Source organism: Balearica regulorum, chromosome 8 (assembly GCF_011004875.1).
Source record: "Balearica regulorum gibbericeps isolate bBalReg1 chromosome 8, bBalReg1.pri, whole genome shotgun sequence".
In the NCBI taxonomy this organism is placed as follows: Eukaryota; Metazoa; Chordata; class Aves; order Gruiformes; family Gruidae; genus Balearica; species Balearica regulorum.
The window spans coordinates 2639181-2653247 of record NC_046191.1 but is presented as its reverse complement, the minus strand read 5'-3'; the positions used below and the strand labels follow the sequence as shown (position 1 = coordinate 2653247).

General features: G+C 42.7%; 1 protein-coding gene across 11 annotated transcripts in view; it reads left to right on the top strand.

Annotated features, from left to right (window-relative positions):
* Positions 1-14067, top strand: part of RAVER2 (ribonucleoprotein, PTB binding 2) — a 36194-nt gene that overhangs the window by 21306 nt on the left and 821 nt on the right. For 2 of the 11 annotated variants that reach the window (XM_075759193.1, XM_075759183.1), the window contains exons 7-13: positions 3245-3349; positions 3544-3655; positions 4828-5060; positions 7619-7730; positions 8102-8247; positions 10010-10099; positions 10736-10864. In XM_075759193.1, the coding sequence (XP_075615308.1) occupies positions 3245-3349; positions 3544-3655; positions 4828-5060; positions 7619-7730; positions 8102-8247; positions 10010-10099; positions 10736-10864 (927 nt within the window). The remainder of the gene's footprint in view (positions 1-3244; positions 3350-3543; positions 3656-4827; positions 5061-7618; positions 7731-8101; positions 8248-10009; positions 10100-10735; positions 10865-14067) is intronic. The other 9 variants (XM_075759185.1, XM_075759184.1, XM_075759190.1 and 6 more) reach the window with 5 other exon arrangements.

The following is a 14067-nucleotide window of genomic DNA, read 5'->3' as shown; positions in this document are numbered from 1 at the left end:
AAAAGCACTCTGTTATGAGATGCCTATGGGGATGTAAGAGCAGACTGTGCTTACTATCCACAAGTGAGTTATTTTATCTTAACTGAGCTTTTGATTTGCTAACACCTGCCAATGTAGAGACAACTTGCCATTACTGGAAAAAAAAAATCCTTTTTAAATTAGAGCTCGAGGAACATGGCACATCCATTTCTCTTGGAGCTGCTCTACATTTCCTGTAGAGACTTGAATTGTTTTATCTTACTCAAGCCAACAAGCTTAGCATTGTTACCTTCATTTTAAAGCTTGCAGGGACCAAAATGTGCTATATATGCCATAAAAAACAGTGATTTGCAGATATTACTTCTTAGTCAAGAAAACCCCTAGTTTATAAGCTGTTTAAAGTGTTCTAAGAGTATCTGTAATTCCAGATAGACACCGGAATTTGGGAAGGATACTATAAAGGATATTTGGGATGAGTTTGCCCTAGAACTTGGAGATGAGAATATGCTAGAGTAGCACCCACAACCAGAACTCCTCCCTGCAGCCATGCACTTGGCCAGCAGCCTGCCTGGCCTCCACTTAGTATTGAGGTTCTGTCAGAGATTTCTCCAGCTCTGCCAGGAGCCAAAATTTGCCTTAATATTCATGGCGGGGATTTTCATAAGTACCTATGAGGGACTGGGGTCAATCACTTTGACTTACTATTTCTGATGTTTCAGAAATTCTCTTTTAAACAATAAAATCCCCTTAAGTATTAGTTGTTATTTCTGCTGTTCTTTTGGCAAACACAGACTTAGAGATCTTAAAAAAGACCAAGTTGAAATGCAGAGATACCCCTTATATTAAGTTTATTTAGCTTTTCTGGTATTTTTCTGCTAAAAACTGGTAGGTGAATATATTAATTTTGAATAAATGCTACTTAATTTTACGCCATCAAATGAGTTCCTTTTGTCCGGTACAGTAAAAAAATACATCATTCTTTGCTTGTACTTCTTTTATTTAAATGACATTTTCAATTAGTATATTTAGTTACTGCTTCTCCGTCTTCAGTCTTGAAGAGTCTATGCTTCCTTGGAAGGCAATGTGACTGTTTTCTAATCACAGCTGGAGAGAGGCATGTTTTACACAGTTAACAGTGTGATTGATGACGATCTGATGTTTCTTGGCTTAAGAGTGCTGCAGTCAAACAACTTGGTGTTTTCTCTTTAGAGAGACTTACAAGTCTTACTCTCTTCCAGGGAGCTTCCTGTCATTTAATTAGCTCCAAGTCTGGTTTAATAGTCTGAATTTTATTGACAGTGGTTTGATTATCCCAATTCCGTCTATTAGGCACATTTTTCTGTTATTCAGTGACTTATTTCAGAGTATTCTCTAAAGCCAGAGAACCAGGTTGCTAGTTTTATTGTCTTGAAATTCAGTATTGTCACAAGATAGAGGAACGGACAGTGGCTTGGCTTGACTCCCCGCTCCCCAGTCACACACTGATTCAGCTTCCTGTGTGTCTTGTTTTTGCTATTTTATATTCAAGGTTTTGTAAAGTAATATCATGAGAAGAAACAATATTTTTAGGATGATTATGCCACAACATTATAAAATAATTGATAAAAAAAGATTCAACAGAGGGGAATTTGAACAAATGGGTTATTCATCTAGTAGTCTTTGAGCTCTGGAGATTGCATGGCTTTTAACTTCTCTCTTTTAATTTCTCTTAGTTACAATTATCATGTGCCAAAATAATGCATTTTTAAACTTTCTCAGTGGTGTATTAACCAACCTGATTTTCCATTCTTGTATTTCTGAAAGTTTTGCAATTGAACTAATAGATTTTCTTTGTTGACTTAGCCAAGTTTAGAAGGAACAGCCACTGGTATTGGTGACAATAAATAGCCCTGGATAATTTCTACTGGAAATCACACAGACAATTAAAATAGCAGATGCGTAACTAATCTAGATATGGCCCTTTTTTGTTTTATATTGCACATTTCTGAGTCCAGAAGACCATGTTATGGGCATAGAGTGTTTTCCCTAGGGAATTTGACCCTACCACACACAGATAAAACCTAGGCTTGAAAATATTTGTGAGGTGTTTTGCAGGTGGCTGCAAAATCTGCAAAGCCATGCATCAGGAGAGCTGCCTTCTTTTTGGGTTCCATCTTCATTACTTGGTTTTGGTGATCTTTCCTGTATAGGAGATATCAGAAAAATGAGGAAGGCTGTACACATTGTGATTTGACACAGTCAGTGTCCCGTGTATCTGTTCTTGCACCGCTGTACAAAAAGATTTGTAGAGCAGCCTACGTTTTGCCTGGCAAATCATGCTCAGGAGCTGCTACCAGAAAGGCAGTTTCAAGCCTGTGTTCAGCTAGCATGAATCATAATGTGGTTTTCTGATACAGAGTGGACATAAGGTTTCTTTTAAGCCACCGTTGTAGCCGGAGTGCATACTGGTGAATATACCAGTAGCAGAGTCTGAACGTATGCCCCAAAGTTGTTGATAAGGGCTCAATTCAGGTGGCAAACTGATCCAGAATTTTCAAATTAAAAATATGAATATTTTATAGACTTTGGAAATCACAGTGCCTACAGATCGTCAGCTTTTTAATGGCTCTGGAACAGAATTTCATGTAGATAGCTGCCACTAAAAAAGGGGAAAAAAACCCGTATCTGGATATTCCTGTTTGAAAGTGAAGATACTGTTTGGCAACTTATAAGCAAGGGATGAGAGTCCCTGCCAGTTACAACCGAGTCCTGTAACTGTATAGATATTTGGCAGAGATTATGTATTAGAATTGCAATGCAAGGCACAATGCAGATGTTAACCAACAATGAAGTCCTTATTCGTACAGCTCATAATCCCCTGAAGTCCTTGTGTCTCATCTTTCTCACTGGCACTGTAGGTAACTCTCCTATCTAGTCTGCCTGCAGAGACTTCAAGCACATTTAGCTTTCCCTGTTAGCTTGGACACAGGCTGCAATGGAGTCTGGATTGTGTTTGGATCTCTTGATCCTTTAAAAGCCATCAGAAAACATACTTGTGGTTGTGAGGCAAAAAAAAGGGGCTAGGAGGAGAAGAGGTTAAAAGAACTAGAAATAACTTTCTATGAATGAAGCAAAAATTCAGTTCTTTGGAGGAAATAGTTACTTTCCTTTGCTGTATTAATTCAGAAATTAATGTAAATTTCTTTAAGCAGTATCATCTGAAAATGTTTCAAGAACGTACTGTTTTCCATGACTGTCAGCTAACACTTCTGTATTAATTCCACAGAGTTCAATTCTGGGGAATACATCTAACTTACTGCTGCAGAGCCCTGCTCACCTACCATTGCCACAGCAGCAACTGATGAAGATTGAAAACATTCAGGCTAACAGTGTAAAGTCATCACTTCAACTTCAACTGTCTTTGGACATTCCTATAACTGCTAAAACAACTATTTATTTTTTTTCATCTAGTACAATTAACAGTTTAGTGTATCTAAAAAGATTAACTGAATGTGAAAGTTAAAATAATCTATCTGTAGCTATTTCTTATAATAATCTACATGATTTTTCTGTTCTTCCTTATAGAAACCAGGATTGCTGGGAGAACCTCCGACAATGCTACTTCAGACGGTACTGGGAATAGGGGTAATGCCGTCAGTGGGCTCAGGCATGGGAACTCGTGGAGAAGCTCTCAAGTGTAAATGACATTTTATTTCATACCAAATCAGTAGAAATGCTCAGCTTGAAATTATGCACCTCACTTTCTCCCACTGTAGCAAAAGCAGTAATATGTTTGAACCTTATCGCTGCACAGTGAGGTGGGCAGAGAGCTGGACAGTAATGCATCTTATATAGCTATATAGTTAAGCAAGATAACAAGTTATATATTTATATAACCAACTGTAACCTGCTGGTTTAAGCAGGAAACAAACTTGAAATATCTTGCCTTGTTGTCTGGCTTCTCTCAACTGTTTATCAGGGAAGAAAGAGTACACTGTGGCATTGGTTGAATATTTGCAGGTTGTTAAATGTTTTGCTTGCTCAATTGCTACCGTTTTTAGTACACTTGGAATATGTTTTTATTTAGGACCAAAATTTGGGGGTTGGTTGTTTCAAAGCAGATAAATTTGAGTAGCTGAAGGGGCACTGCAAATAGGTTTTTTGCATTCATTTCATTAAGCAATAGAGCTTTAACATCCAGTCTGTGATGGATGTCAGTAATTTTGAATGCAAATTTCTGTGCCAGGGATGCCCTCAATTTTTATGAGGAAAGATCAGTTGTGATACTGCTTAGTGCATCTTTGTCGTTTCCTTCACTGAGAGATGTATTCTGAGAGCCATGTATTCTGCAGCTGTAGATGTGGTCTGGGTAACGGTAGTAACCAGGAGCAAGGAAAAGCTTGCAGGGTGGTGGGAGCAGGGAAGAAACCTATTCTGAATGCCTAGATTTTAATTTTGGTGAATACTTTGTAGCTCTTTTGTTTGTAAAAAGAATTTTCCTAATGCTAGTTGAGGTGGGGTTTTCCCCCTCTATTCCAATACAGGATCCTCTAGGATGCTGTTCACAGGTTTTTTGAGAGTGACGGGAGTCACTTACGGTAACTTACTATCATAGTGAACATTTAGAAAAGTCAAGAGTTTTCTTTTATGGAATTAGCTTGAAAAGAGTTGTTTGCTCCTGGATTGTAATAGAATAAAAACTATTGTCAGAATCCAGTGTTCTGGGACGGCTGTAAAATAGATCTCCAAATGTTTTTCCCATCACTTAGTAAAAACCACAAACAAAATGTACTGATAAATCTTGTCTAACAGAAAAGTTTCTCCATTTATGGTTGACTGCAGCATCTAATCTGACTCCAATTCAAACAGCAGCGGCAGCAGCAGCAGGGATGGGCATGCTGCCATTCTTTCCGAATCAGCACATTGTTGGGCAAGCTATACCAGGGCAAAATAACGCTCCAGATAAACAATCAACTACCGAAGCAGTTGTCTCGGGATCACAGCCTTATCATCAGACCTTAACAAATCTTTCTGCGGGAGCTTTGCGGGCTGGACATGCCAAACAACAAAATCAGCTAAAAAGTACTGATACGAGTTTGGGGGTAAGGAACATTGAATACAAATATTTTCTTTTTTCTTGAGTGTGGATTTTCTCTTTTTTATTTTAACAGGCTTAAGAGTTAACAGCAACTGCTTATTGTAGTCTTCACTATAAAATTTGCTAAATCACAGGATCATTCATGAGACATTTTAAGGTCATTTCAGTTATGTATAATAGGGAGAGAACAATAATGCTCTTTGGTGGTCCAAATGAATTAACAAAGGAATCTTTTTACAATGCTGGAGGGCTGGGTTTTTTCCATGCTTATGCCTCATAGTATTTGATGATGAAATTATCTCAAGGGCAATGTCCCTTTTAAAGACTGAAAATTGAACTTGTGGTTGAATTTCATGACTCATCAGGAGCAATTCTGGTGGTATGTAGTGCCTTTGGGTTTCCAGGTGGTGTCTATATATATGTGTGTGTGTATGTAAATTTTCCACTTTTAATCTGTACCCTCGTAGCCATAGCTGACGTATTCTTAGTCTGTATCAGTTTTCATATTTCTTCCCTTGAAGGCAAGGGATGGGAGGATGATGGGATGGGATTTAAGTTGAACCAGAATAGTCTCGTTTTTTCAGAAGTTTTTTCCTGTCATTAACCGATTTTTTTTTTAAATATACATAAATACTTTTACATTTATGACAAAACTTCTTCTTAATTCAGATTGAATCTATATTTTCCTAACACATTTTCTGAAGCATCTGCAGTGGTTAGATTATATACAGTGTTGGTCTCTGCCTTTGTTAGACAGCTTTAACAGATTTGGTCCTACTTCAGAAAGTATACTTTTTAATTTTTAAATCACTTTTTACTGTAATGAACTGGGATTTTACCTATGTATAGATACACATGGGTAAAATACATAGGGTGTGTGTATATACATATTTAAAATCACTGGTTTATTTCAGCATTTCAGTTAAAAGGAAAGGTAATTAAACCATTAGAAGTCTAGATAATTCATTTATTTCTATGAATATTGTTTATCGGGAAAAGTTCTTTTTTGAAATCTTGGTAGATGGTTTAATTGTTTCCTTTTCCGCATCAGTAGACAGAAAGGCATTTGCAAAAATCGCTTCCTTGACAAGACAGCCACAGTCTGTATGCTGATACCGAACGGTCATACTGACTTCAGTTCCTGCTTTTGCATCCAGATGAAGAGTTTCAGCACTCTGATGAAGTTTTTTGTGTTTAAAAACTTGTCTCACTGTTTTCAAAAAGTTGTTGATTAATATTATTTTACTGAGAATAGTATTAATCTATTAAAATAACAGATTTTTTCCTTAATAGGCTTTGAAAAAGTGAATAGATGTAGAATACTATATAAATATCTTTGAGCTATGTATTTCAGACAAGCTATGTAACTTGCTATAGCTTCTTTTTCCTTATTTCTGATGTTCTTTCTAACATAAGTGTCATTCATGGTTTAACCTGGCACGCAGCTAAAACAACCACACAGCTGTTCACTCACTTCCCCCAGTCTGTGGGATGGGGGAGAGAATGGAAAAGTAGAAGGTAAAACTTGTGGGTTGAGATAAAGACAGTTTAATAGAACAGAAAAGGAAGATAATAATAGATAATAATAAAAATATACAAAACAAGTGATGCACAGCACAATTGCTCACCACCCAGAACTGATTCTCAGGTAGTTCCTGAGCCGTGTCTCCTCCCAGCCAACCCCCCAGTTATATACGGAGCATGACGCCATACGGTATGGAACATCCCTTTGGGCAGCCTGGGCCGGCTGTCCTGGCCGTGTCCCCTCCCAGCTCCTTGGGTGCCCCCAGCCTTCTCCTTGGCAGGCTGATACGAGAAGCTGAAAAGTCCTTGACTGCTTGGCAACAACTAAAATATTAGTGTGTTATCAACATTATTCTCATCCTAAATCCAAAACACAGCGCTACACCCGCTGCTAGGAAAAAAAATAACTCTGTCCCAGCCAAAACCAGGACAATAAGCTCAGGGGAACGTAAGCTGGCAGTGTACCCTTCCCAGTCCTTCATAGGAAAACACTTCTGGTGGTTTGGAGGAGTGAGTCAGTCCTGACACTTCATTTCCACTCCTAAACATTTTCCCCTTTAAGTAGGGGCTCATAAAGAGAGTGATCAGTAAGATGTGTTATAATGGCAGATTGCACACAGTGTCGCCTCTCCAGTCCAGGGTTCATCGGTTCTTCATTTGCTTGTGATTCTGGGTGAAAAGAGTTGATTTTTGTCTTGGCCATGTACTTAATGCTAACTCCCTGCATCTGGGGTCATTATCGTGATTATGATTCATTTACTTGAATGGAAAAGGTTTTCTTTTGTTTGTTTGTTTGCTTGCCTTTTAATATCCTTTAGTAACTTACAGTCTAAACAGAAACATGCCTACAAAATTATTTGGGAAGAAAAAAGTACAGGCAATGTGTCTGGATAGTTGTCCCCAGTATTTATTTAAAACCTTTTCCTGTTCCATTTCATAGGGCTAAGCTTTTTTCAAAATCTGGCTGAGACACTTAACTTATTTCTAACAAATGTTGTGTGAATATAATGCAAACTGACCTGTCCGATTGTTTCACAGACTCCCTTGAAAAAACAGACTTCGTTGCTAGGAGAACCACCAAAAGAAATACGGCTTAGTACCAACCCCTACTTGAATTTGGCAAGCGTGTTGCCTGGTATATGTCTTCCAGGTAAGCAAACATTTAGTGGGTTTAGTTGCAAGTTTCCTTGACCAGAATGTGGCATATGGTTACTCTGTTTGGCAGGTAATTCCAGTGACCGCAACATTTCTCTTTAATGAAATATGTAGTCCGTCTTAAAATTGCAGTGTAATCTATCCTTAATGTTTTATTTGGGAAGGGTAAATTTTCAGAGTTAACGGGCTTAGTGATGTAGACAAACTTCTAGACAGCCTTTCATTTATTAGTAGCACTGATTAATTTTGAGCACAGCCTAATCTGAAGTAGCAAATTTCTATTTTAATCCCAGAATATTGCTAAACAAGAGTGCAACCTAACTTGTGCAGTTTATGCAAACTGTGTATTCATTGTGTTACAAACAGCAATTGCCAGCAAAGCCTCTAGTCCACCGCAGCAGACCGGGCTTTCGAACAACATCGTGGATGCTGCCGTGTCTCAGGGAACTACGTCACAACATGCAATGGAAAATTATTTTAATTACTCTCAACAGCACGGGGAGTACACACAGGTATGTTGTTTTGCAGCAGTGTCTTCTGAAGCCTGGTTTGTCACTCAGAGCTCTGGCAGCAGAATTTTTGGCAGAGATCTGCTCAGAGATCCCTCCCATAGTTGCTGATTTTTTCTCTGTGTACTCTTAATGCTCTTCTTGGTACACATGTGGTCTGATAGCCCTGCATGCAGTTGAACAGCACTGCCCACCATCGGGTACCACTCTTCAGCGGTTCCTAGGCTTTCCTGCAACAAAGCCCACCCTTCAGATTGAACCTCGTAGGTCCTCTTCACTGATAGTTTATCTCTTTCAGTGGTACAGCATAGATTTAGCACAAAGTACACCTAAAGGCTCAGCACATTCCCTGCTGCAGCATCATAACCATTGAAAGATTGCTTCTTGAGAACCTGAATTCAGTGCAGTCAGCTAAAAAATAACTTCTTACGACTTCTGGCTTGGCTTTTGTCGGTCTTCAAAGCCATGAAGTTTTTCCCTTTCCCTTCCTAAGAAGTTCTGAAGTTTTCTTGAACTTTGGCTAGATCCCAGAGAAGAGTGTGTTCTGTCTACCAGAAGTTCCTGTATAGCTTGGGGAATTTTTGCAGTCTCTGCCAGCTGGTTTCACTTCACCGTATGCCCCATTTGGCGATCAGAGCATGGCCGTTAAGGTGGAGGGCTGCCCTTTGTCTGGGAGTGTTTTGTTGTAGCACCGAGAGCAAGTACTGGGTTTCACAGACATTAGGACATTCTGTGAAATAGCATTTCCGTATTTTTCATTAGCCATCACTAGTCTGCGTAGAAATATAACTGTATACGAAACAAATACGAGAACTGGATTGTAGTGCTGTCGGGTAATCTGTATAAAAATCTTGGGTCTGTGCCGAGACACCCACCCTGGCTCTGCTGTAGGTCTCCTCCCACCCTGTCCCTGTCACCTCCTCCTCCCCAGAACTGCCGGATCTCTCCTCCTACAGCAGGAACAAGCTGTGCTCCCCTCCACTAGGCTGCTGGCCAGGAAACCTCTGTTGCCCCAAAACTGCTGTGGGAGCCGATTGAGTCTGGAGGACAGAGAGCGGGTGGGCACGGGGGTGGTTTTGTATTTAGGGGGGGTCTCGGCCTGGCCAGGAGGGGTAGAGGGGACAGCGTTGCTGCAGGGTTTGCTGCGGCAGGGACCTTTGCCAGGGGCCAGACCCATCGCCCAGGCAGATGAGATATGGTGGCAGTTGTGGGTTAGAGAAGCAGGAGCGATGTCCTGTGGGCCGTTGTGCTGTGTGTTTTGTGTAAGCACTAACGTAGTCTTGAATATTTTGTTTGAATCTGATTATTGGCTTTAAATGAATTTTGATGTCTCCTGGAGGTAGTTCCTAACCCCAAGTCCTTAAAATACTGTCAAAAAAAAAAAAAAATCAGTAGTATTTGTCATATTAGTGTTATTAGTATTATCTTTAGTAACAGGAAGAACTCAAATGATGTCACTGAGGTGCAGAGATGCACATGTCATCATTCAGCCATATTTGTACTGTCCGTTGCTTCCATGCAACAGGAACTGCATTGTACTTCCATCCGCTGCCAAGGCAGTGGTGCCTTGTGTAGCTTTTAAGCAGTTAACGTAGTTTTAAATGTTTAGTTTGAACTTTATCACTGGTGTTAAACATGTTATGATGCTTCTTGGAGAGCTTTGCCTTTTATTCATTCTCATGTCCTGTGAGGCCGTAAGAATTGTTTTCATTTAAAGTGATCTTAGTAGACAGCTAATGGGAAGAGGTTTTTTCCTCCTTTATAGGAGGCTGTTCAGCAGTGGTATCAGCATTATGCTCAGGCATATAACTCTACCCAGGCAAGAATCGATGAATTTGAAAATGAAGCCTCTGAGGTGAGAAATAATTTTATTTTCTTCCTGTCTCCATTGGCTGTTTCTCCCATCAGCTGTAAGGGTGCTTTTGGACTCTGGACACCTGCTTTGTTTGTTGATCGTGGCTGCTGCCGTCGGTACCGCAGAAATAAGGGGCTGGAGAGCGTGGGACGAATGGCACTGCATGGTCACCTTCAGCAGGGCGTCCCTGCACGGTTACTCTCCAGGATTCGTATTCACGCTTTTGACTATGTCTGCCATAAATATCCCTCTCTCTAAAATCACACAATCCAAAGTATTATCCTAGCAAGAAACAGCACGCCATAACGTTGTTTCCCAGTGAGCCTACTGAAGGATTGTTTCTCACCCAGGCCTTTATATAGCCTGAGGTTTCTGTGAGCAATGAGAAGCACACCTTTTCTTTTTTTTTTTTTTTAAGGAATTGTGTAAACTACACCGTCCCCCAAATCCTACATTTTGCTCAAGAAATTGCTGCATGCCTGAGCTGCTGTGAATTGTACACTCCTTTTGGCAACTGAGCGTGACTCAGATATTTTCATATCTGCTGAGTGCTCATTACTATATCCAGTAAAAATGAATTATTAAACCTATTTTCTTTCAACTTCTGGTTTATCATGGATCCCGTTCTGCATTTAGGAATCTACAGGTGGATCTTACCCAGACTACAGTACCTGCTTGCAGGTCCTGCCTACACTTTACAGTGGAGCCCAGGGATCATACCAGCCAGGCAGCTTGCAGCTTCCTCCACAAAACCCATTAAATAAGGTGAGAGGAGAGACCGAGCAGAGTGGTTGCAGATGCAGCCTGAGCCAGCTGCTGGTGGAAGCGCTTCTTATTTGTCTTATGCTGCCACCGAGTGGACTTCGGACCCATAACAAGCCAAGGCAGAGCTTTTCCACTGCACCCGTGCTCCTCGGGATCCCAGTTGCTCAGGATCACACGCAGTTCCTGGTGATAAATAAAAGCAGTGGTTGGGCAGGCGTGCCAGCACCAGCCCCCCCCCCGAGCCCTCCAGCACCCTGGAGATCAGGGCTCCTCACTGCCCACAAGCCATCAAAACCCGCAGGCAAAGAAAGGCTGGATGTTTGTGAGCAAACTTCTTGGAAAGATGGTATCTGTGAGGGTGAAAGTGCAAAAATGCCCTGAAGGACGCACCTAAAGTAGGACGTGAACGAAGGAGGAGGAGGAGGCAGTTCACACAGGGTTTAGATGTGGTTTTTTGCCTGGCTTGTGGATGTTTTGCCGTGAGTGCCACTGGGAATAAAACCTCTGAAGCAGATTTAGCAGATCACGGCAGCGTCCAGGTTACCTACAGCTGCCACTTCATAATACTGTGAACTGGGAGGAAAACCGTTTAAAAATGGCTTTCACTTGAAACATATAACAGATGTCAGATGCAACCTGCTTCAGCCAGACTCACTGAGCAAAGCTTCCTTTGTCTGCTGCACCCAGTGGACACTTAATTTTCCTCAATAAAAGATGTGGGAGGGATGGGGAAATGCTACGGAAGCAGCGAGGACCAGCCTAAAGGAGCCTGGAGTCTGGACTAACAGGAGGCCAGTTTAACACAGGCAGAGACGGTGGGGATGAAAGCCTTGTTCAGTCTGAACAAAGGGCTTCTCATTTCCTGAGTGCCTTAGGAGTCCGGAGGAATTCATACCCTCATGCCATAGGTAAATCACGTCGCTCCTGGTTTTACGGATGGGAGAGACCTTAAAAGCCAGATTGTCTTCTGTTTTAGAGCAGCAGCTGCAGGCAAGTATGTCCTGCTGCCTTTGGGAGTCCAGCCCCAGCCATGCAGCCAGCAGAGCGATGACAATCTCTCCGAGCGCTGCTGGGGAGATGCTGAGCTGGCTCTCCAGCCTCTCGCGTAGCTCGTGGCCCTTTGCTCGGTGTCCGGGCATGCTTAGAATCAGCGGTCACATCTGGGAGAGCTTAGGGGTCCAGCCTCCTGCATGGTTCTCCTCCATCACGGCGTTAAATCCCTTTGCTGCGCAGAGCTTAGTAGCCAGATTCAGGACATGACACTCTGGCATTCAGAAACTCGCATCTCGGGCTTGGCTTGAGATTCCAATTTCTTGGAGGAGATTTAGGAGGAACACGCAACTGTACCACTTGGTGACTTCTGGATGGGAGACAGTGCCTGGTTGGAGCTGGCTTTGACGTGTCGTCAGATAAAGATGGCCAAGGCCTGAACACAGTGCCACGGGCTGTGAAGCCTCCAGCTGTGCGCAGCAAAAAAATTAAGTTTTCGGGTTCCTAACAGCTCCAGTATGACTGGAAACAAGTGAAATTGTAACAAGAGAAGGAGAGAGCCGGGGGTTTTAGCTAATACCTTTCAGTTTATCTCCAGTCCAAAGAGGAAAGCTTGTCTGTGGAGGTGATGTTGAACAGCTTGCTCAAAAGTTTGTCTTAATGTCAGATGCCATAAAAGGCAGAACGGGAGCGGTCCCATGGCATAGACTAAACAGAAGTATGGTTTGCCTCCGTAGCGAGATGCTTTTCTCATTCTTAGAATCAAAAGATAAATCTCAGCGAAGAGGGCACGCAGGCGGGTCCCCACGAGCCTCTGTATTGGTTAAGAGTGTGTGCTCGTGTTTGTGTGTGTGTGTGCCCGCTCGCGTTAACCCTGCAACCCGTTTTTTTTCCCTGTGTCTGTGAGCTGTATTTCGGAGGTTCAGGAGGAGCGCGGTCAGAGATTTGGATGAACCCTCCAGTGGTGATGCTGCACTCTGCCACGCGAGCCAGGACGTGGTGGAGGGTCACCGTGCACGTGTGACATCCCCACGGCTGTTAGAAGTGCGGGGGGGACACACACTAAACGTCTTTCCTCACGCAGGTTCCTATTTGTGATAATGGCAAGTGGACATGGCGTTGGACTTAGCAGAGGGCAATCTGAGCGTTCAGCTCAGGGACGTGTGGTCGGCACGGCTGTTCTTTGGATTGAGTTAAGGAATTAGTGTCCCGGTTTGTGAAACATGTTAAGGTTTCTGAAGTATTCACTCCAACATGAACCAAAAGCCCAAATCTTCCCATCTAGGGGCCAGACTTAACCCAGGGTCTGCGGCGTGGTTGAGCGGGATGGGGCGAAAGCAGGTTCAGGTGGTTGTTACAGGGCAGATGCTGCAGGCTTTTAGCACAAGGCAACTATTTACACCATTTGGTAATGAAATTAACGACACGTGGCGGGAAAGAGAGCGTGATAGAGAGGCACTGATTAGGACAGTGGGCTCTAATGTGTGTGTACAGCCTCTAGTGCTGTAGGGGCACGGGGTAGTGCAGCGTCCTGCTCTGATGGAGCCCAGAGAGGAGCTGAACCCGAGCCTCATGTAGCAAGGAGCCCTTGGTGGTGGGGCAGCCTTAGGCCACCTGTCCCCCCACCAGAAACCCCTCCTGGGACCTCTCAGGATTTTCTGTATTGGAGCGAGGCATTTTGGTTGCAGTTTTGATTAAAGAACCATTACTGGGCTCTCCTTCACTTTGGTACCACGTGTAAACGCACGCCTGCGAGCAGCAGCTGGTTACCTGTACTCTGCAACACAAACCTGCTTTGGCATGGCTGGAAACCCAGTCCTTCAACAGCTGACTTGCACTGATAGCTGTGCCAGGACAGTTTAACACATCCAGCTCTCCAAGAGAAAAGAAAGAGGACCAAAAGGTGGCCCACTGCTGATTTACTTTAAAGGATGAACATGGCTGGAGCTGCTGTGGCACTGCAGGGTAGTAGCATGGCCAATACACTACTGCTTTTGAACCGTGTGCCATGGAGCGGGGCCACTGGCCCAGCCAGCCCTTTGTCCTCACAAACAAACAGGCGCGTATGGTGGGGCACCAGTGCATTTACGGTTGGTTTTTAGGGAAAGGGCACAAACGCTGACTCATGAGCTGTCTATAGAAGGGCCGTAAAGCCGATGGAGTCGGCCCTTTGGAGTCGATTACAGGTTCCCGATCCTTGGTAATTCCCAGAG